Source organism: Phyllobates terribilis, unplaced genomic scaffold (assembly GCF_046119375.1).
Source record: "Phyllobates terribilis strain yellow unplaced genomic scaffold, ASM4611937v1 Scaffold_11__3_contigs__length_659146591, whole genome shotgun sequence".
Lineage (NCBI taxonomy): Eukaryota > Metazoa > Chordata > Amphibia > Anura > Dendrobatidae > Phyllobates > Phyllobates terribilis.
The window spans coordinates 334,381,388-334,405,489 of NW_027362771.1; the positions used below are offsets into that span (position 1 = coordinate 334,381,388).

Genomic DNA, 24,102 nt, shown 5'->3' on the forward strand with positions numbered 1-24,102 from the left:
CTGAGCTCTATTCACAATTCTGCAGATTTCAGAGCAGAAATCTCCCATCATTCCATGCTGGATAAATGTCTGCGCATAGGTTAATTGAAATTTGTATTCTGGAAAGGATCAGCTTTTCCCCATTCACAGTAATCTAATGTAGAGAAAATATCACTCTACGTTATAGGAACTTTTTGTTGCTTTTTTGGGATGTGTCTGTTAACAAGCTTGTTGACCAGGATCGGTAGAATTGTGAAAGTAAATATGAGTTAAGTGTATGATTAGATCAAGCAAGCGGACGCACTGAGGGAGAGCTTCAGGGAACTACGCTTGAACACCGTTACAATGGGCCCCCTGGGATCCGAAAACCTGACGGAGTACACACCTAAATGCCCTGTGCACATGGTGATTTTTATGAGCAGCATCTCCATGTCCGGGGTAATCGGGAAAAGGCAGCTTGAAGCACCATCCTCTGCAGGCAGAAAAATCCAAGATGGCGCTGGCACGCCTTCAGAGCTTGAAAAGCAGCTGCAGTTAATGCAGTGGCGAAGCAGGCCAGCTTTCCAGAATAGCGACAGGCAAAAAAAGTATCCTCCCTAACAGAATCACCAAACTACCAAACCATGATCATTCCATAGTGCCTATGGGGAATACCAGAGACCGGGATGTACATAATTCTAGGGACCCTTTAACTCTACAATCTCATACAAGAGCTGATCAAAATACCCTAGACCAGCAGACAACTGAGAACACGTTGAGAGACGTGCTTATGGTTGGAACACATTGCAACTCTGCTATATCCTCAATTGAAAACCAAATGGGCCTGCTGAAGGAGGAATTCTCAAATATGCGACAGACTTCAGAAAGTGTCTGACCGTACCTCAGCAGCAGAAGGGAGAATCAGTGACTTGGAGGATAAAATACCCCAAGTAGAACAAGACTCCTCCAGACAAAAATCAGCAGATCTCCGCTCTACTAGCCAAAGTGGATGGTATAGAAAATAGTCTAAGAAGAAATAATGTAAGAGTGGTGGGAATCCCTGAAAAATCCGAGGAAAGTAATTCTGAGTTTTTTGAAAAATGGCTACTCTCACTGTTTGGCGCTTAATCTCTGTCCTTGCTCTATGTCGTGGAGAGGGCTCACAGAGTACCTACTAGGCCACTTTCACCTGGGGCCCCTCCACGGTCCGTCCTAATAAAATTGCTCCATTACCAGAACAGAGATGCCATCCTTAAAGCTACTCGTAACCAAGGGGACATATCTTTTAATGGCCAAAAAATATCCTTCTTCCCAGACTACTCCATAGAAGTCTAAAAAAGGAGAGTGCAGTATCTGGACCTACACAATTGGCAAATTCCCTACTCTATGCTATATCTGGGAGAAACTTTCTTCTTCTGTCATCCTAAAGATGCGCTCTGTTGGATGGACCTGAATGAGCAAATATTACGCTGCAACGTTGACGTTCCAGAATCCTAAATCAGTTGCCTCTGGTGATTACCCGATAGTTTGTTGTAGCCATAATCCTTGTTAATTAACGCACAGCCCAGTGGAACCATATGTCCTTTTGTTATTCTGTTATGGCTGGCTCCCAAGTAACGACTTCTTTCTGTGAATAATCTGCAAGTTTACGCTATGCCTGGTTGCAGGATGAACTGGTGCCCTCTTCCATCTGTTGGAGTCAGATGAAATTGTAATTTTATGTAGTTTGTTTAGGGGGTTTTGTGTGTTCAAGATATGCTACACGGTTCAGTATACATTAATGTCAGCTATCTCTTTTATGGTTAACCAGGGGCATTATGGCATTCTGGCCTGGATACACATGGAATTCATTAATGACTATCACACTTGCTTCAATCCATGCATAGATGAGAACTTTGGCTGACAATGTTAACTTCCGCTCTTGAAATGTCCGAGGTTTGGGTGACACTGCAATGAGACTAGCTATGATGGAATTTATTCTGAACCATTTGCCTGCATTTGTGTGCCTGCAGGAAACTCATTTAGAAAAAGATAATACCACCTCCATAAATTGCTTGTGGATTACCCATAGATTTCACTCTGCCTTCTCAATCTATACTAGAAGTGTTCGTGTCCTGATTCATAGTTCTATCTCATTTGAATTATTTTCTTCTAAAGTTGATGGCGAAGGCGGATTTGTTAGTATGCACTGCAGAATATGCTTCTAAGAGCTCCTGTTGATGGTCGTCTGTGTCTCCTTTCCCTATTTGTTTTTCTACTGACAAATTTTTACCTTTAAGATCCCAAAGCAGCTTATGTGACATTTGCTAATGTATAATTTCATAGATCTGTTAGATCTCCCATTGTTATTATGTTTATATATTCTTCCGTATCTTTTACGTGTATATATATATATATATATATATATATATATATATGTATGTGTATGTATGTATGTATGTATATATATATATATATATATATATATATATATATATATATATATATATAAATATAATATAATATAATATAATATATATATATATCATTATTATTTTTTTTTTTTTCTTCCTCTTTTAGAACCTGCAACATCGAAGAGATTGAATTTGACGGCATTAATCTTGGATCCTGAGATAGTGTTTGTAGCCAGTCTTGCAAAAGCAGATGCCCCTGCCTTAGCTGTGTCTTTTCAGGGCAAATTTACACTTTCTGATGTAAACTCTGAAAAGAAGTTGAATGCCGTGGTAAAAGAATTCAAAGTTTTGGCCTGTCCTTTTCTCCGACAGCTAAGAGGCAGCAACATCACTACGGTATAACTTTAATAAAACTACAAAATATGGATTTAAAGTACCAATGCTTCATGCAGCCTGCATCTTCCTTCTCTGCATAAGTCATAGCCCTCGCAGACAAAACAAAAATGACTAGACTGACCAATCCTTGTGTTTCTATCTCAATATTTTATCTATATAAATGGCTTTTTTTATTTTTTAGAAATATTTTACGTCATTTTACAAAATAGCCTAAGCTGTAGGATGAACTGTTTTTTGAGATCATAGACCTCATTAAAGCATAAATCTACTACTCACCATAATTAAGAATTATGATTATCTTGCTCTGGTGGTCAGCATGAAGATGTGACACCGTATTCTGCTTTTTATTTGTAGAATACCCCTTTGTTTGATCATGGGCATAGCTATAGTTGATGTAGCTATCATACCCAGTGAATTTGTGGCTCAAGCAAAGGGTAATCTTGTATATAAAAAGACACCAGAGATAGAAGTGGCACTTAGTGTTATACCCTAGTGTTGAAATGCTGTAAAATGTCTTGTTGTCACTAGTTATATATAATTAACATGTTTGAAGTGTGTATTGTACTTAGATAATACAGCCCTGTTCCCTGCATTTGGAAAATACATCATCCATTACCGGAAGCCAGAAAGGCAGCCTGAATGTAGAAGAAGTTATCATAAAGGTACATTTCGGTGTGACCAATTTAAAACTTTTATAATATATTCTATATAAACAAAGTACCAATACAAGTGGTTAATTCTGATAAATTCTCTGCTTAACCTTTTCTGGTCAGGGGGCCAAATTGTCGAAATGTACAACGCTCAAGGGCCTCAATAAAATCTACGGTATATGCCATAAATGTCTGATAGTTGGGGGGGTCCGCTTTTGGGATTTTGACCTGTTGGGACAATATGTATCTTCTATTCAGCACTTCCATGTAAGAAGAGATGAGCTTGCAGACTCTGGGAGTTAGAGAAACAGCTGAGAATTTCACAGCTTCTCAAAACTATGCATAGAGGAACAATGTTAAGAAACTGCACTCATTTGTAGCCACTAGAATTGGGCATTTTTATTCAACTGGAAATGAATTCTACTGGAAATTTACAAAAATCTGTTTTCTCCATGTAACACCCCTTTAAGCCTCCTCCGTGGGCAGGGTGTTTGGTAGTTCTCACCTCAGTATAGCGCCGTTCCTCAACCCGAATCTTGCTGGGAGTTGTAGTGGGATGTATGAGGGTCTTCCTCTTCTTCCTGGGGTCGACTCGGGAAACCCCTGTATACACTCCTTTATACACTCACAAAGAGATGAGGTTGAAAACATAAACAGGTTTATTGTGAAGGGAGGTAAATGGTAAATATGGTAGGGGGAATGGCATGTAATAATGAACAAACAGTATTTACAATTGACACATACAAAGAATTAGTTAAGGCTTTGCAGTTAACCTGAAAAATAGGGATGACACTTTCCCTTTAAGGAGCAACAACACACTCCTAGCTAACACTACTAAACTATAAATGGCTGCAGCCTTGGACTGCAATACAGTTCAGGGTTGGGCCCAGTTGCCGCAGGATGTTGGAGCTCTTGGTTGGTGCACATAACAAAGAAGCAGTATATCCTTCACTGATAGTCCGTCCTTTTATAGCTTCAATTGTGTGGAACCACAAGTCTCATAATAGCTCAGAAACCGTTCTCTTATTAACTCAACAGCGGAACCGCAAGTCCCATAATAGCTACTCACTTGTCCATGTAGCTGTTCTGTAGTCACACGGGGATCCAGTCTTAGGGCTGCAGGGTCCGTATGCCTTGGACACTGTGGATGGATGGCAGAATCGGTCCCTTGGTTAGGCAAGGTGGTGACGGACATCTCCTGATAAGCTGACTAGTCTGCAGATGTGGTTCACCTTCTTCCCTCACACACTGTGGGGCCAGACGTTTAGCACTCACTCTGTGCCTCTGTCCCCTGCTCTCCAGGATCAGACGCTCACATTTCTGACATGGTGGACTGCAGGCTTCTCTCTCACTGCTCTTAGCTCCAACCTTTTTCTCCAACCTGTTCAGCCAGTCAGTCTCTTCCTCTGCTGCATCTCCTTCCTTATAATACAGAGAGGAGCAATGTCCACTGGAAGTTGTAGTCCAAGACAGTGCAGCATAAGATTCACCAATGTCTGCTGCTGTGAATGGCTGTGTAATCCTAGCAATTCCATTGTCTGTACACACAGATCTTACTACAGGGGTTACACTCAGAATGCGGATTTTCTGTAATTTTCTCTCCTCGAATTCAGTCAAATGGTGGCCAGCTGAAATATAGAGATTTGTTCATCTCAACTGGTCACTATTGATGAGCGAGCGTGCTCGTTTAACCCTTTGACCGAGCATGCTCGGGTGCTTACCGAGTAGCTTCAGCGTGCTCGTATATTATGTTTGAGTCCCTGCGTCTGCATGATTTACTGCTGTAAAACAGCCTCAACACATATGAGGATTCCCTAACAAACAGGCAATCCCTGCATGTGTTGAGGATGTCTTACCGCTGTAAATCATGCAGACACATGGACTCAAACATAATATACGAGCATGCCGAAGCTACTCGGTAATCACCCGAGCATGCTCTGTGAAAAGGTTAAATGAGCATGCTCTCTCATCACAAATGGGCACCTATCAACATGATCTCCTGTGACCGCTGACATCAGCGGTCGCTTGACCTGTCACATGATTAAATTACGTCATGGAAGGTCCTTTTACACCACCACGAGCCAGGACGCACCATAGAGGAGACCGGGGGACATCGGAAAGTGAGTATAATGTATATTTTTTATTTTAAATTCTTTTTTTTTTTTTTTAACAGGTACTATGGTACCAGGGTCTGGAGGAGAGTCTCCTCCAGACTCGGGTACCATCCGCACATTGAATCGCTTAATATCCGCACGTGCACATGTAGTCATGCGGATATTATGTGATTCAATGCAAGTCAATGGCGGCAATTACGCTACGTGTCCGCAAAAATAATGGACATGCTGCGGATTTTTCCGCAATAATAACCCGCAGCGGAAATTTCTGCAGCATGTTTACAGCACATGTGGATTATCATTGGGACCATGGGGCACGTATTACCAAGCGTTTTTTAAGCGTTTTCGCTGCGGAAATTCCCCGGCAAAAAACGCTTGAAAAACGCAAAGTGGGCACGCAGCCTTACTCAAACTCTCACTTGAGTTATGGTTCTTCATTATTTTGTTAAAACAGGTATTCTTCTCTGTTATGGGGCTGTATCTCTGGTTCTTTTATATATGCTATAATTGTGGTGTATTTTATAATAATCTGTTTTTTTTTTCTTCAGATTTCTCCAATCATATTAAACACTGTGCTGACCATTTTGGCTGCTCTGAAACCAAAGCCCAAGGAGACTGAAGAAAAGAGACAATTAGTTGAACACAGGAACATATGGGACACAAGAACCACTGACAGCTGCCATAGCTGGTTCCTAGGAGTGGATACTGCCGATGAGGCGACAGAATGCTTTCAGAACCCCGAGTGCTCCCTGAAGGAAGAGAACTTCGAGTTAAAAGTTAAAACGGTGCAAGTGACACTAGAGTGTGGCCTAGGACACCGCACAGTGCCATTGCTGTTAGTGGAGTCTACGTTTACAGGAGCTGTGAAAAATTGGACATCTTTCATGAATGTGACTGCTGACACTACACTTGAGGTACTCTCATGAGCATAGAAATTTCAGAAGAGAAAACATATATACTTATTCTATTATTATTATTGTTAAATAATTACTGTATATGGCTTGTTAGTCAGTTAGAGCTGAAATGCCTAGGACAGAGCTGAAAATTAAGATTTGATTTGTTTGGCGTAGAGTTGAGCAGGCTACTCTGGTCCAGCGCCCAGCCTACGTCTCTGTGGTAATTAACAATTTTGCAGCCAGCATCCTCAGGATGGATATTCTGGGTGCCTCCTTACTATGGTCTGCGACATCACTTGAGGCTTAGTCACTAAAGCTCATGCAACTTGATGACTTGCATCGCAACACGACATCGTGACCTCACGCGGCCTGGTAAGATCCAGAGGGCCAGAAGAGACATGTCGCGAAAGTGAATACTGCCACAGACGAACCAACTAGATGCTGACCCAGGGCAGCCTGCTTTTTTTTCTTCTCCAGACAAATCAAATTTTTAAATTTGTCCCAGCAATTTCTTTAAACATTTTGAAACTAAAAATGATGTCTTACGAAGTTGAACTATATATTGAAATTTCTGAGATAATCTAAAAGATGCTTCTGTATTTAAAGGGTAACCGCGCTTTCAGCAATAAGCTGTCCTGTATGTGTACATGAGGAATACCACTATTTGTGACTTTTTTTTACAACTTGTATTCTGCATTTCCACCAGTTTTCCTCTCTCCAGGCTCTATCACTTAAAGGGGTTAGACGACAGTCTACAGTCACTTTGTGACTGCAGACTACCGAATCCTAAGGGTGTGTGGTGGCAACACTGTCATGATTGGATACTTTCAGTCAAGTGTCAACTAGATGTGTTCAGTTCTTTCAATAGAAATTGAGAGAAGCCAGATGAGTCTACTTAGCACATGACCACAAGTAGGCCAGTGTCACATACAAGCGGTTACATGACCATTAGCTTGCACCAGGAATACTGTGGAATTGTGACAGTGTGTGCGCTGCATGCAGTCACAATTCAGTGGTCTACAGTTACATAAAGTGACTACATACTTTTGTCCCATGCCCAGGCAGCCCTATTAATTTGTAGTTGACAGTGAGCTGATGGGAGGAGACCCTCTCATAGACTGTACAGCATACAGAGAAGGATTCCTGCTTTTCGTACTCTTTTTAATACACTGAAAGAAGCAGCAGCAGGGTGGAGGACAATATACAGCAATAGTCATCTGTTACAATGTGAATCAAGCTGTGCTGTAGCGAAAAAGATTTGTTAGGAAATTCAACACGATCCTCCTGTGTCTTCCTTTGCCTGCTCTCTCTCTCTGTGCTCTGCACTCTTCTCCCTCCCATCTCCATAGAGTACAATGGGCTGTGTTGCATGATACCACAATGAGCTGGCACTCCATCTTGTATGAGAATGAGTGGATGAGTTGAGTTGCTTTTTCAGACTGGATGACAAGTTCAGGAGGCAGGCGGGAGAGGAAAAGTGTCTGATATCTGGAGAAGGAAGCTGATTTCTCTAAGATATTTTACAAAATTTCTTATATTTACCAGTACTATTGATTGATGCAAATTTTGTTGAACATGCAGTTTACAAAAAAAAGTACTTTTTAATCATTCCTTCTTTCCATTTGCACAGGTTCATTATTATAATGAAATCTTTACTGTCTGGGAACCTCTTATTGAACGCGTGGACAATGGAAAACGCAGATGGAATCTGAAGCTTGAGGTAAGATACTGTAGACTTTCCTGTGTGGTTACCTTTCTTGTGTGTTTACCTCTTACTTATGGTGGTTATTTATTCTGTTTTTCTGTGGTAAGATGAAGAGCAACCCAGTTCAGGAGAAAGGTCTTCTTCCTGGTGATGATTTTATAGTAGTCCCAGAGCCTCAGTCTGCCATTAACATTACTTCTAAGGACACCATGAACATTACTGTCTCCAAATGTACTTTGGGAGTCTTCAGCAATCTGTCGAAGGTATTTAATATGGTTATCAAATATCTTTAAGTGGTATGAATGAATTTCCATGTTTCTAAAATTACTGTTTTTTCCCCTTTAGGCTTTTTCTGAAGGTACTGCTTCTGCATTTGACTATTCTTCAAAGGACCGGGCCCCTTTAATAGTCAACAATGCACTTGGTGTCCCTGTTATTCTTCAGCATGGTACAAATCTCCGGCTGTTTGGATCCACAGCTAATGAGCGCATACATAATGTCAATGAAGGGCAGTTTTTGGCGCTTGAATTTTCATCTGTAGAGCCTCTGAACCGTGGGAGGTTATCAGCACTGCATCGTCAAGAAAGCGGCTTTTTTACACTTGATATAGGTAGTGTTTTCTAATACTTCTTGGGAGGGAGAAAATTGTTTTAATCTTTCATTTTATCTAATGTTCATTTTTTTTACTTTTATTTTTTTTGCAGTTCCGCATGGATACACCGGGGTATCAAATATCCCAGTTGCTAAGCCAACCAGACGCCTTTATAATGTGCGCAGTCCCTTGCAAGAGAATTATGTCTCCATTGTTGTACAGATAGATGCCAGTGAGGGAAACAAAGTTCTTTTTATTAGATCTCCACTTCAGGTTGGTGACAGGTTTTATTGGCATGTATTTTACTGATTTCAATTTTGTACTTTCCTATTATATTTTAGAAAAAAAAAGTTGTATAATTTCTAGCCTACGTTGACTACCTTATATGATCAAATTGTTTTTGTTTTTTGCTGTCATCTATAGGGAAGTGATCTTTCTTGTTTACAGGTTTATAATTCTATACTTCTCAACATTTTAATCCAAAACACCTCAAAACTGCTTCCCCAAGGAAGCCTCCAAAATGCCATATGAATCACTTTGTTTCTAAATAGCCCATACCGGGTCAAGCCAAAGTAAACGAAGCAAAAACTGTTGGAGCGCATTTCTATCATAATTTGCAGCACTTTTGTGACATAAATTATGATGAATTTGCTGGCTTTGTAATTGCTTCCCGCCAGCTTTCGGTTTCAGTCGATGGGGCGGCGCAGGTTCTGTCATCACTCTGAGAGTACAGAGCGGCCACTGTAACCGTGCCCCCGGCCCCGACTGACACTCCCTCTGCATTGGAGCTGTTTATCAGTCAGGGCTGGGTGCACTGATACAGCCGCCGCTTTGTATTCTCAGAGCGATGACTGAACCCGCGTCAGCCCCGCTACTGAAACCGAATGCTGGCAAGGAGAATAAAGTTCATTTTGTTCCCTCTGCATTCGAATACGTGCAGGCGCCGGGCAGCATAATAACACTGTTAACCTGTAGATTAACCGCATATCTGCAGGTTAATAGTGTTATTTCTAGTGACAGGTTCCCTTTAAAGAAAGTATTATAGAAAATAGCTTAGATTATGGCTTCAAATAGATAGGGATTTAGATAAAATTTACTTTCGCCTTCAGGCCTCCCATTAAGGAAAATGCGCTTGCTGCTATTAACCCCTTAAATGCCGCTGTCAATACGTTTGCTGCTTTTAATCTGTGATAGCGACATTTAAAGTGCGCTGTGCGGGGGGTGCTCTGTTTTATGAGCCTATCAGTCACACCACAACCCGAACGTGATGTTTGGGTAGGTTTCCATGGCAGTCAGGGGCCCACTGAATGTCCCTTCTCTTACATGTCTGAGCTTACGTGAAGATTAGCTTACGACTGGGCTTCATAGGAGACTGTAAATATGAGACACTAATATTTAAGTCACATGATGTTCATTTTCTTGTGATCCTCCTTGAGATGGTTCTACTCCTTCATTGGAGTCCAGCTGTGCTTAATTAAACTGATTTGGGCTTGATTTGGAAAGGCACACACCTGTCTATATAAGAGCTCACAGTACATGTCAGACCAAATGAGAATCATGACCTCAAAGGAACTGCCGAAGGAGCTCAGAGACCGAAGTGTGGCAACACACAGATCTGGCCAAGGTTACAAAATAATTTCTGCATTACTCAATGTTCCTAAGAGCACAGTGCCTCCATAATCCTTGAATGGAAGAAGTTTAGGACCACCAGAAGTGTTCCTAGATCTGGCCGTCCAGCCAAACTGAGCAATCATGGGAGAAGAGCCTTGGTGAGAGAGGTAAAGTAGAACCCTAAGATCACTCTGTGGCTGAGCTACAGAGATGCAACAGGGAGATGGGAGAAAGTTCCACAAAGTCAACTATCACTGCAGCCCTCCACCAGTCGGGCCTTTATAGCAGAGTGGCCCAACAGAAGCCTCTCCTCAGTTCAAGACATATGAAAGCCCTCATAGAGTTTTCTCAAAAACACATGAAGGACTCCCAGACTATGAGAAATAAGATTCTCTGGTCTGAAGAGACGAAGATAGAACTTTTTGGTGATAATTCTAAGCGGTATGTGTGGAGAAAACCAAGCACTGCTCATCACCTGCCCAATACAATCCCAACAGTGCAACATGGTGGTGGCAGCATCATGCTATGGGGGTGTTTTTCAGCTGCAGGGACAGGACGACTGGTTGCAATTGAAGGAAACATGAATGCGGCCAAGTACAGAGATATCCTGGATGAAAACCTTTTCCAGAGTGCTCTGGACCTCAGACTTGGCCGAAGGTTCACCTTCCAACAAGACAATGACCCTAAGCACACAGCTAAAATAACAAAGGAGTGGTTCAGAACAACTCTGTGACCATTCTTAACTGGAACAGCCAGAGCCCTGACCTAAACCCAATTGAGCATCTCTGGAGAGACCTGAAAACTGCTGACCACCAACGTTCACCATCCAACCAGAAGCAACTGGAGAGGATCTGCAGCGAAGAATGGCAGAGGATCCCCAAATCCAGGTGTGCAAAACTTGTTGCATCATTCCCATGAAGACTTATGGCTGTACTAGCTCAAAAGGGTGCGTCTACTCAATACTGAGCAAAGGGTCAGAATACTTATGACCATGTGATATTTCAGTTTTTCTTTTTTAATAAATTTGCAAAAATTTCTACATTTCTGTTTTTTTTCAGTCAAGATGGGGTGGAGAGTGTACTTTAATGAGAAAAAAAATGAACTTTTTAGAATTTACCAAATGGCTGCAATGAAACAAAGAGTGAAAAATGTAAAGGGGTCTAAATAATTTCTGTACCCGCTGTATTTAACCCATAATGGTATCAATAAATGTTAGCTGAACGATCTCAAAAAATGGCAACACTAACCACAATTTTTATTTATTTATTTTAACTTTTTCATATTTTTTCGGACCATTGTACTGACCTATAGACTCATATCACCTGGTCATTTCAGTACAATCAACGGCATACAAAAGAGCCCAAATAATAATTCCAAAATTGTATATTTTTTTTCTCCAAAATTTCACTCAACATTTTTTTCCCCGTTTCCAGCACATTGTATGGTAAAATTAATAGTATATTTAAAAAAAAAAACAAGTTCTAATACAGCTGTGTCTACTGAAATATAAAAATTGTTATGTCTCTTGGAACAAGAGAGGGAAAAACCAAAAGTGCAAAAATGGAAAATCGTCAGATCGGGAAGAGGTGATAAGATAGTAGCAGAAGTACGAAGTAAGAAGCGGAAATCTTTCTACCCAATGTCACTTTAGCTATTCTTGTAACTCCCAGCTTCTCTTCTCCCTCTGCTTCGTTACAGAGACTTAAAATTAGTGTGTGCATTTAAAGGGTTATTTTTTATGAAAAAACGAAGATTGACTCTGACACATTCACCTGCTGTGATTTGATGTTGTTTTTATTTACACCACATCACAGATCACAGGAAGTATCTATACAGAAGACTGATTAAAAAGAAGCCAATTATTATAGCCTACTTGTCTTGATCATTACAATCTAGCTTTGTTTAATCTTTGCAGATCAAGAACCATTTCTCGGTTCCATTCACTGTCTATAAATTTGTGGCAAATGCCAAGTTACTAGAGTCTATTGGAGTTTGTAAACCAGATGAAGAGTTCCATGTTCCTCTGCATTCTTACAGGTATAGTTTAGATTAAGTACATTTCCTAAAAGTATATCCACCTGTATATTGATGAAGTGCTAACCAAAGTATGTGTAAGACTAATGCAATTCAGAGAAGTATATTCTCTTCAGGAGATTTGTAAACCCGAACTTGGCATGCAAAGAAAGAAATGTAACATTTTACAATGCACCAGTTTTATGGTATCAGATGTTCTAAAACAAAAACATTAAAGCAGCTGTTGACTATTGGACAACCCATTATTAATAGCCCCATTGGGCTGCATAAAATAAAATAAGACTGTATACTTATCTTTTTTTTACCACCCCCGTTCCTTCGATGTCCAGATGAGAGAAAAGCACTGCTCTCCTATACAGAGTTAAGGTGCTCAAACAAAGTAGTACTCCCTTTTGTACAATGAGAAGAACTTGGCACGCTATATAACATTTTGTGAAATATAGTCAATTAGTAAGCAGTCCTAAGGAAAACATAACATTTCAGTCAATTTCTATAACCTTGCTCGGACATTGGATTGTAGAGTACTGGGTGTGTTAGAGAGACCGGCAAATAACGGCGGTGTGTCAGCTTTGGGGAAATGTGCCTTTCTCAGAATGTTTATATTGATGTATTTCACCCTTCTCTAGACAACGGAGTTCTCTATGCAAACATGTCACTCCGCTCATATGGAGCTATTGATAAGGGGTTGGGCAGTAGTGGACAAGTGTGTTCACTACATTCCGATGTGATAAGTGTCTTAGTCTTCCAACGGTAGGTACCAGATGCTGCTGGTGATAAGAAAACAAAGGTGTATGGCACATCCTCTGGTTAAAATCTCCAAGACTTTATTTAGAAAATAAATAATAAAAAAAAACAACGATCCCACATAAGGAGACAAATTGACGTGTTTCTAGCATACTACGCCCCCTTAGTCATGGTTACATGCCCTTGGAGACTTTAACCAGTGGACATGCTGAACACCCTTGTTATCTATATCCTTAAACTGTCATAAGTCACAAGTTCTTCACAAAACAAATATTTAATTTAGACATGTAACATAAAGTCTGTATAGAGTTGATGACTGACTACACTTTTTATTTGTAATTTATTTAACATCGGAATTTAGAGGGTTGTTTCACCTAGAAAACCCCTGTCCAAATGCCCTATTAAATTATATGGTCATTATAGAGGACTATCCTTACTTAGATGGCCCGGTGAACTTGTATCACATACATCAGTGAGTGCTATTGCTAAAGCATGTGCTATACTGTATGTTAAATATAGTGGCCCCATGTTGTAACACGGCTTCAGCCACAAAAAGTTCTGAGCTAAAAGGAGTCATAGACCACATTGGTGTCTTGAGCAGGTTTGGCTGGTGACAGGTTTAGTGATAAGGACATACTGTTACATGTAGTTTTTAGTATGTGGTTTGGCCACTGCAGTCATTTATTACAGTTTTTAAAAACAGAACATCACAGCAAGTTTTTTTAGAACAATTTTCCAAAAATGAGCAAACCACAGGTAAAAATTAAGTATGTAGCTGACTTTTGCACAAGTCTGTCATGATTTTAATGTCATTTTTTTGGGTTTAATTACATCACAAGGTGCCAGCTGTTCTTGAAGCCAGCGGGTGCGCTTGCTGGGCAGTTTAGTGAGTCTACAACCTATATTATGTGGAAGGAAATGCTGCACAGGAGCAGAGAAGTTCAGTGCACACTTCAGTGTCCATCCTCGGAGACCAACTTTCTTCCTCTAATAGTGAATTGCACAGCAGTACCTGACGAAATCAACTTTATCACCAGCAATGGAGAAAAGGACTGGGATCCAGCTTACATTATTCATCTTTACCCTTCATTGACCATTAGGAACCTTCTACCCTATGCGCTGCAATACCTGCTTGAGGTAACATTCTCCAAATTACTAAATGCTGTGTGATAACAGCAAGTACAGAGGTATGACGTTCCACAACACCAAGTTAATTTATGCTAAAGACCTTCTGTATCGCTTACATTTTTAAATGGCCACAAAATATATCAGTACCCAATAATTTATCACATATATTGTAAAATGTATTGAATATAGTCAATTAATTGGACCTGATTGGTGTTAAATTTTTAAGTGGGTATAGAAGATATAAACCACCTCCGCAGGGCTAGGAAACCTTAGAGGGAGCCCAAAAAAGCATGTAAAAAAACATTGAAACCCTAATAAAACTTGCTTCTTCTTTAGTGAAAAATCTAGATTGTAATGCAGTTCTGTCTTGGAAACCGTGTCAGATTTATAGACTTTACTTTAATTTCAACAGTATTATTCACTATTTCTGTGCAATAACAAACCTTGGGTAATAGTTCTGCATAGTGGCAGTTCTTTTTATCTCTGCCATAATAGGATTGTCACACTCTGTCCTGGTCTTGAAATATTTTAAAACTTTTAACTCAACCCTTTTTACGTATTTCAGGGAACAGCAGAAACCCGCATGTTGCCAGAAGGAAGCTCTTGTGATGTTCTGAATTCTCGCATCAGTGGTGAAGTCATGGAGCTTACCCTAGTGAAATATCAGGGCAGAAACTGGAGTGGCCACTTCAGGGTCCATGATGGTCTTCCTGAATTTTTCCCTATATGTTTCACGGCTGACACTTCTGAAGTTATGTCGGTGGATATCTCTGTGCACGTAAAACGCGTTGGAAACCGCATGGTGCTCTCTGTTTTTAGCCCATATTGGATTATTAACAAGACATCACGCATCTTGCAGTACCGTTCAGAAGACATTCATGTCAAACACCCATCAGATTACAGAGATGTGATACTTTTCTCTTTCAAGAAGAAGAACATCTTCAGCAAAAACAAGGTGCTCTATTTTACTTATGTGTTTTATATTCAGTGGTGTTCACTTTAAAATAAAAATTACCTTTTTTAGATGTGTTCTTTTTGTTGTTTACAGTGCATATAAAAATTCTACACACCCTGTTAAAAAGCCAGGTTTTTGTTATGTAAAAAAACCATATCAAGAAGAATCATTTCAGAACTTTTTCCACCTTTAAGGTGACCCATAATCTGTACAAATCCATTGAGAATCAAGCTGAAATAATTTTGAGTGACTCAGATTAACCCCCATATAAAGTTTAGCGGTTCTAGTTTTCCTGACCTTTTAGTTGCTTTATACAGCAAAATCCATGCCCAGTAAACGGCTTACAGCACCGCAAAGGGATCTCATTTTTAAAAGTTATTAGTCTGGAGAAGAGTACAAAAATATTTCCAAGGCATTAGATATACCATGGAACACTGTGAAGACTGTCATCAAAAAGTGGCTTAAATTTAGCACAATAGTGACATTACGTTGAACTGGACGTCCTTGTCTGAAAAGACAAGAAGAAAATTGGTCCATGAGGCTGCCAAGAAGCGTACAGGAACAATAAGGGAGCTGCAGGAATTTCTAGCAGGTACTTGTTTATTGCAAATGACCACAATTCTCCCATACTCTTCTGCGGGGTAAGGTGTCAAGACAGAAGCCTTTTCTTACAAAGAAAAACCTCCAAGACTGCCTATGTTTTGCCAAAATCTACATCAAGTCTGCCAAAAATATCTGTGAAAACGCTTTGTGATCTGATGAGACCAAGATTTAACTTTTTGACCATGATTCCAAAAGGTATGTTTGGCACAAAATCAACACTCCACATAACCAAAAGAACACCATACCGACAGTCAAGCATGGTGGAGACAGCATTATGCTTTGGGGATATAATTTGGCTGTTGGAACTGGGACTTTAGTCAAGGTGGAAGGAATTATGAACCGTTCCAAATACCAATTTTGCAACAAAATTTTAAGGTCTCTGCTAAAAAGCTTAAGATGAAGAATAATTTTACCTTTCAGCATGATAACGACCCTAATCATACCTCCAACTATACAAAAGAATGGCTTTGCCAGAGGAAGATCAAGGGTTTGGAATGGTGCAGCCAGAACCAGACCTGAATCAATTTATCGGTTGACCTTAAGAGGGCTGTAAACAGGAGATTCTTTCACAATCTAACAGATTTGGAACGCTATTGCAAGAGAGAATGGGCAAGATTGCCAATTCTAGATGTGCCATGCTTATTGACTCCTACCCCAAAAGACTGAATGCTGTTACAAACTCAAAGGCTACTTGAGGAAAGTATTAGTTTAAGGATGTGTATATTTACGCAACCACACTTTTTTAGTGATTTATTTTTGTTTTTCCACTCAAAAAGATTTTAGTTTATTTCTCAATTAAATTGTACGGATTATAGGTGACATTAAAGGTGAAAAGAGTTCTGAAATTCTTCTTCTTAGTATGATTTTGTCACAAAAACCTGACATTTTAACAAGAACATGTAGACTTTTAAAATTCACTGTACACCCCCTGACAGAAGTTATGTCGCTTATCCATGTTATGTAAATAAAAGCTTATAACCTGACGTTAAATTCATCCATTGGTTTTATAAATTATTCTTTTGAAAGCTGAAACCCTCCCAAATTTGGTTTCGGTTAAGAAAATAAATTGGCATCAATGCTGAAATATTGATCATTTAATGAACACAGAATGGTCAGATTTTGGCTAGACAAAAGTTTTGCCGCCCACAGAAAGTAATGTGATATTCAAACAAATAATCATCTTAAAATACAAATATATGTTGCATAACACTGGTGAATGAAGTTGTGGTGCTATTAGAGTCATATTTAATATTTTGTGTTACTTCCATGAGCTTGAAGGACTGCATCCATGCGGTTCAACAATGATTTATACAATTTATTAATGAAGTCATCAGGAATAGCAAAGAATGCAGTCTTACATGCCTCCCAGAGTTCATCTAGATTCTTTGGTTTTGTCTTCCAAGCTTCCTCTTTCATCCTACCCCAAACATGCTCAATGATGTTCATGTCTGGTGACAGGGCTGGCGAGTCCTTGAGCACTTTGATCTTTTTTGCCTGGAGGAACTTTGTTGTAGAGATGAATGTATGAGATGGCGCACCATCCTGCTGCAGAATTTGACCCCTTTTATGATTTGGAATGTAAGAGGTAGCTAATACTTCTTGATATTTTAGGCTATTGATATTGCCTTCCACCTTGCAAATGTTTTGCACACCCCCATACTGAATGTAACCCCAGACCATGATCTCTCCACCACCAAATTTAACTGTTTTCTGGGTGTATTTTGGATCTATACAGGCTCCAGTAGGTCTCCTGCAGTATTTGCGGCGGCTGTGGTGTAATTCTACTGAAGATTCATCAGAGAAATCCACCTTCTGCCACTTTTCCAGCGTCCATCTGTGGAACTTTGCAAATGCCGCACTTTTTTTTATTTGCCTTTTTGTTTAGTGCTGGCTTCTGGGCACTGAATCCTACAAACTGTTCTAGTTGACACAGGGACTTGAGGTGACCAGGCCTGTTGGAGCTCTGCTGCAGTGGAAGAGGGGCTTGCTTTGCATTTTCTAACCAACAAACGTTCCTCCTGAGCAGTTGTCTTGTGGGGTCTGCCGGACCTGGGCTTGTCAAACACATCTCCAGTCTTTTCAGATCTTTTTTTAATTCTTTGTACTTAACGCTGAGACACATTAAAGGTGCCAGCCACCTCTGCAGTGGATCTGGTCTTCAGCCTCTTGATAATCAAGGCTTTTGTCGCAGGGTGGATTTTTGGCATGTTGTCAGAGGTCAAGTTGCTGTTCAAGTGAAGGTCTCAGGTGCTTGGTTTCTTTTTATACACACCCATTAATTAACCGATCATTTACTGAGCAGTGGTGAGGATGTAAACTAGGATTGGGTGCATTATATGACTAGGCGACAAAACTTTTGTCTTGCCAAAATCTGACCATTCTGTGTTCATTAAATGATCAATATTTCAGCATTGATGCCAACTTATTTTCTTAACCGAAACCAAATTTGGGAGGGTTTCAGCTTTCAAAAGAGTAATTTATAAAACCAATGGATGAATTTAACGTCCAGTTATAAGCTTTTATTTCCATAACATGGATAAGCGACATAACTTCTGTCAGGGAGTTTATATAGAGTTTGATTACCTCCTTTTATCTCTCTATCAAAAGATAAAAATAGGGATTCCAGTTTGGTAGCTCCACACCCAGCCTTGTGCTCGGAGTGGAAGATTGTCTCCTGTATCAGAATGTCCTCAGTGATGTATATTAAAGGGAATCTGTCACAAGGATTTTTGCCACCTAATCTGAGAGTAGCATAATTGAGAGACAATGACTCTGAGTTTAGCCATGTGCTACTTACTGGGCTGCTTATTGTAGTTGTTAAAAAATCACTGTTGTATCTGCATGAGATTATCAGTAGAAGATTAGTGAACCTGCTGACATGTATTTTTTAATATTCATGAGCTCTGTATAACCCCGCCTCCAACATTGATTGACCACTTTCTGCCTATGCACTGTATACACAAAAAGCTGCCAATCAGTGGTGTGGGCAGGGTTACGCAGCTCCACCTTCCAAACTGCTAGATCTACAGCAGATAAAACAATGATTTTATAGAAACTGCATCAAGCAGCCTAGCAAGTGATGCATCGCTGAAATCAGGGTCTCTGCCCAAACATTATGCTACTTTCAGATGGGATAGTAAAAACCTTAAAACAGATTCCTTTTAAGAGGTTTGCTTGACAGACCAATTTTAGTAGCTGAGCCAACCCTTTCTCTGTCACAGCCAAGATATATCTTTAGAGGGGCAGGCTTTTAGTTGACGACATTAGCCAGTCAGCCAGTCTCCTGCCTCAATATACCATATACCATATTGAACACTTTTTTTAGTAATGTTTTCCCTATTCTTAAAGAGCTTTTTGCCAGTTTGAGCATGTAAAACAGGCCAAATCATTGAATAGTGGCTGTAGGCCTAAGTAAAATGTAGCTTTTATTTTTTAATTACCGTACTCCTCTTTGTTGCGGAAGATATTAGCTTGTAAAGTTTTGATTAAAATTTATTCTAAGATAAATTGAGCATTACCAGAGATTTGTCTTTGGGGTATGTACCTCTTTCCCTGCATGAAGTTTACAAATCATAAGAAGGCAGCGTCATGCACGGTAAAACAGAGATTGCCATCTCTTCTCACTGTTCTCTGCAGCTACTGTGTAGAGATACAACTGAGCAGTGTTACAGTGGCATGTGAAAGTTTGGACACCCCCGGTCAAATATATATATATATATATATATATATATATATATATATATATATATATATATATATATATATATATATATATATATATATATATATATACACAGTGCCTACAAGTAGTATTCAACCCCCTGCAGATTTAGCTGGTTGACACATGCGGAATTAACTTGGCATTGTGACATTTGTACTGTAGATCAGCCTGGAAGTGGGAAATGCACTGCAGCAAAATTTATTTATTTATTTATTTTTATTTTTTTTTATAACGTTAAAAGTTAATTCAGAGTGTCATTTATTATTCAACCCCTCAAACCACAAGAATTCTGTTTGGTCCCCCAAAAGTATTAAGAAGTAGTTCAGGCACCAAGAATAATGAGCTTCACATGTGTGGATTAAAGATCTTTTGCCAGCCTTTTCTGACTATTTAAGACCCTCCCCAAACTTGTGAACAGCACTCAGACGTGGTCAACATGGGAAAGACAAAGGAGCATTCCAAGGCCATCAGAGACAAGATCGTGGAGGGTCACAAGGCTGGCAAGGGGTACAAAACCCTTTCCAAGGAGTTGGGCCTACCTGTCTCCACTGTTGGGAGCATCATCCTTAAGTGGAAGGCTTATGGAACTACTGTTAGCCTTCCACGGCCAGGACAGCCTTTGAAAGTGTCCTCCCGTGCCGAGGCCAGGCTTGTCCGAAGAGTCAAGGCTAACCCAAGGACAACAAGGAAGGAGCTCCGGGAAGATCTCATGGCAGTGGGGACATTGGTTTCAGTCAATACCATAAGTAACGTACTCCACCGCAATGGTCTCCGTTCCAGACGAGCCCGTAAGGTACCTTTACTTTCAAAGCGTCATGTCAAGGCTAGTCTACAGTTTGCTCATGATCACTTGGAGGACTCTGAGACAGACTGGTTCAAAGTTCTATGGTCTGATGAGACCAAGATCGAGATCTTTGGTGCCAACCACACACGTGACGTTTGGAGACTGGATGGCACTGCATACGACCCCAAGAATACCATCCCTACAGTCAAGCATGGTGGTGGCAGCATCATGCTGTGGGGCTGTTTCTCTGCCAAGGGGCCTGGCCATCTGGTCCGCATCCATGGGAAGATGGATAGCACGGCCTACCTGGAGATTTTGGCCAAGAACCTCCGCTCCTCCATCAAGGATCTTAAGATGGGTCGTAATTTCATCTTCCAACAAGACAACGACCCAAAGCACACAGCCAAGAAAACCAAGGCCTGGTTCAAGAGGGAAAAAGTCAAGGTGTTGGAGTGGCCTAGTCAGTCTCCTGACCTTAACCCAATTGAAAACTTGTGGAAGGAGCTCAAGAATAAAGTCCACATGAGACACCCAAAGAACCTATATAACTTGGAGAAGATCTGCATGGAGGAGTGGGCCAAGATAACTCCACAGACCTGTGCCGGCCTGATCAGGTCTTATAAAAGACGATTATTAGCTGTAATTGCAAACAAGGGTTATTCCACAAAATATTAAACATAGGGGTTGTATAATAATTGACCCACACTTTTATGTTTAAAATTTAATAAAATTCAACTGAGCAACATAACTTTTTGGTTTGTAAGATTTATGCTTCTGTTCATAAAACCTACTCTCGTTTGCAGTTTGAAGGCTCTAACTTATTTGCATCTTATCAAACCAGCTAAATCTGCAGGGGGTTGAATACTACTTGTAGGCACTGTACATGTAATATACATCATCATTATCATCTGTTCTCTCTTCCTCTTCCCCTCCCTCTTTTGCTATATCATTTGCCATATATATATATAATATAGTTAGATGGCATCAAAACTATGAATTAACACATGTGGAATTATATACTTAACAAAAAAGTGTGAAACAACTGAAAATATGTCTTATATTCTAGGTTCTTCAAAGTAGCCACCTTTTCCTTTGATGACTGCTTTGCACACTCTTGGCATTCTCTTGGTGAGCTTCAAGAGGTAGTCACTGGAAATGGTCTTCCAACAATCTTGAAGGAGTTCCCAGAGATGCTTAGCACTTGTTGGCCCTTTTGCCTTCACTCTGCGGTCCAGCTCACCCCAAACCATCTCGATTGGGTTCAGGTCTGGTGACTGTGGAGGCCAGGTCATCTGGCGTAGCACCCCATCACTCTCCTTCTTGGTCAAATAGCCCTTACACAGCCTGGAGGTGTGTTTGGGGTCATTGTCCTGTTGAAAAATAAATGATGGTCCAACTAAACGCAAACCGGATGGAATAGCATGTCGCTGCAAGATGCTGTGGTAGCCATGCTGGTTCAGTATGCCTTCAATTTTGAATAAATCCCCAACAGTGTCACCAGCAAAGCACCCCCACACCATCACATATCCTCCTCCATGCTTCACGGTGGGAACCAGGCATGTAGAGTCCATCCGTTCACCTTTTCTGCGTCGCACAAAGGCACGGTGGTTGGAACCAAAGATCTCAAATTTGGACTCATCAGACCAAAGCACAGATTTCCACTGGTCTGATGTCCATTCCTTGGGTTCTTTAGCCCAAACAAGTCTCTTCTGCTTGTTGCCTGTCTTTAGAAGTGGTTTCCTAGCAGCTATTTTACCATGAAGGCCTGCTGCACAAAGTCTCCTCTTAACAGTTGTTGAAGAGATGTGTCTGCTGCTAGAACTCTGTGTGGCATTGACCTGGTCTCTAATCTGAGCTGCTGTTAACCTGCGATTTCTGAGGCTGGTGACTCGGATAAACTTATCCTCAGAAGCAGAGGTGACTCTTGGTCTTCCTTTCCTTGGGCGGTCCTCATGTGAGACAGTTTCTTTGTAGCGCTTGATGTTTTTTTCAACAGCACTTGGCGACACTTTCAAAGTTTGCCCAATTTTTCAGACTGACTGACCTTCATTTCTTAAAGCAATGATGGCCACTCGTTTTTCTTTACTTGGCTGCTTTTTTCTTGCCATAATACAAATTCTAACAGTCTATTCAGTAGGACTATCAGCTGTGTATCCACCTGACTTCTGCACAACACAACTGATGGTCCCAACCCCATTTATAAGGCAAGAAATCCCACTTATTAAACCTGACAGGGCACACCTGTGAAGTGAAAACCATTTCCGGTGACTACCTCTTGAAGCTCATCAAGAGAATGCCAAGAGTGTGCAAAGCAGTCATCAAAGCAAAAGGTGGCTACTTTGAAGAACCTAGAATATAAGACATATTTTCAGTTGTTTCACACTTTTTTGTTAAGTATATAATTCCACATGTGTTAATTCATAGTTTTGATGCCTTCAGTGTGAATGTACAATTTTCATAGTCATGAAAATACAGAAAAATCTTTAAAAGAGAAGGTGTGTCCAAACTTTTGGTCTGTACTGTGTGTGTGTGTGTGTGTGTGTGTGTGTGTGTGTGTGTATGTGTGTATATATATATATATAATATTTTACATTTTAAAACAGATAACTTTGACCAATTTTTCAGACCTTAATTAGCTTGTTGGGGTATGTTCACGAATTTTCATTTTTTCTGCATTTGTGTTCTGCAAATTTTCTGCTGCGTTTTACAGTAACAGCAAAGTCTATGATATTCCAGAAATCTTATGCACACTTCTTGGTTTTTGTTTGATCAGCATTTTGTGCTTTACATGTTTTTTTGCAGAATAGAGCATGTAACTTCTTTCAGCGTTTTTTCAGCGTTTTTCACCCATTGAAAGTAAGGGGTGGTGAATAAACACACCAAAAACGCAGGGGTCAGGTTTTTTTCAGCGCTTTTTGTGCCAAAACCTGATGAAATAGAATGAGGTTTTTTTATCATTGAACTTTATGTACATGCATAAAGAGACAAAAGTACAGTGGAAAAAAACGCACCGAGAACGAAGCAAAATACCAAGTAAAATCCTGAACAAACCTTCCTGGCAAGGGATCAGGTTTTGCTGCTGAAAAAAATGCAATGTGTGAACATAGCCTTAAGGTTATGGATTGTTTACTATTGTCGTTGGGAAAGGCCAGGTGATGCAAATTTCCCAGCTTTTTGAAAACCCAGCCTCCTCTAACCTTGTGCCAAAAGCCGCTGCCTAGCACTCAGAAAATTAAAATGGTGGAGGCCCACAAAGCAGGAGAAGGCTATAAGAAGATCGCAAAGCATTTTCCAATTTCCCTTTCCTCAGTTCAAAATGTAATTAAGAAATGGCAGTTAGCTAGAACATTGGAGGTCAAGATAAGGTCTAGAAGACCAAGCAAAATTTCAGTGAGAGCTGCTCTTAGGATTGCTAGAGAGGCAAATGAGAACCCCCGCTTGACTGCAAAAGACCTTCAGAAAGTTTTACCAGACTCTGGAGTTGTGGTTCTTTGCTCTACTGTTTAGAGACATCTGCACAAATATGGCCTTCGTGGAAGAGTCATCAGAAGAAAACCTCTCCTGCTTCCTCACCATAAAATTCAGCATCAGGTTTATGCAAAAGAACATCTAAACAAGCCTGATGCATTTTGTAAATAAGTCGTGTGGACCGATGAGGTTAAAATATAATTCTTTGGCCACAGTGATCAAAGTTATGTGTGGAGAAAAAAGGGCACAGAATTTCAGTAAAATAACATCTGGCCAACCATTAGGCATGGGGGTGGATCAATCACTTTTTGGGGTTGTGTTGCTGCCAAAGGCATGTGGAACATTTCACA

At 40.3% G+C, this 24,102-nt stretch overlaps 1 protein-coding gene across 4 annotated transcripts in view; it reads left to right on the plus strand.

The window, feature by feature from the left end:
• The window catches only part of VPS13C (vacuolar protein sorting 13 homolog C), a 328,945-nt gene that overhangs the window by 204,271 nt on the left and 100,572 nt on the right, over positions 1–24,102 (plus strand). For all 4 annotated transcript variants that reach the window (XM_073652734.1, XM_073652732.1, XM_073652731.1 and 1 more), the window contains 10 exons: positions 2,518–2,747; positions 3,317–3,409; positions 6,060–6,425; positions 8,038–8,127; positions 8,220–8,375; positions 8,458–8,722; positions 8,817–8,977; positions 12,231–12,352; positions 13,933–14,230; positions 14,787–15,176. In XM_073652734.1, coding sequence (XP_073508835.1) covers positions 2,518–2,747; positions 3,317–3,409; positions 6,060–6,425; positions 8,038–8,127; positions 8,220–8,375; positions 8,458–8,722; positions 8,817–8,977; positions 12,231–12,352; positions 13,933–14,230; positions 14,787–15,176 — 2,171 coding nt within the window. The remainder of the gene's footprint in view (positions 1–2,517; positions 2,748–3,316; positions 3,410–6,059; positions 6,426–8,037; positions 8,128–8,219; positions 8,376–8,457; positions 8,723–8,816; positions 8,978–12,230; positions 12,353–13,932; positions 14,231–14,786; positions 15,177–24,102) is intronic.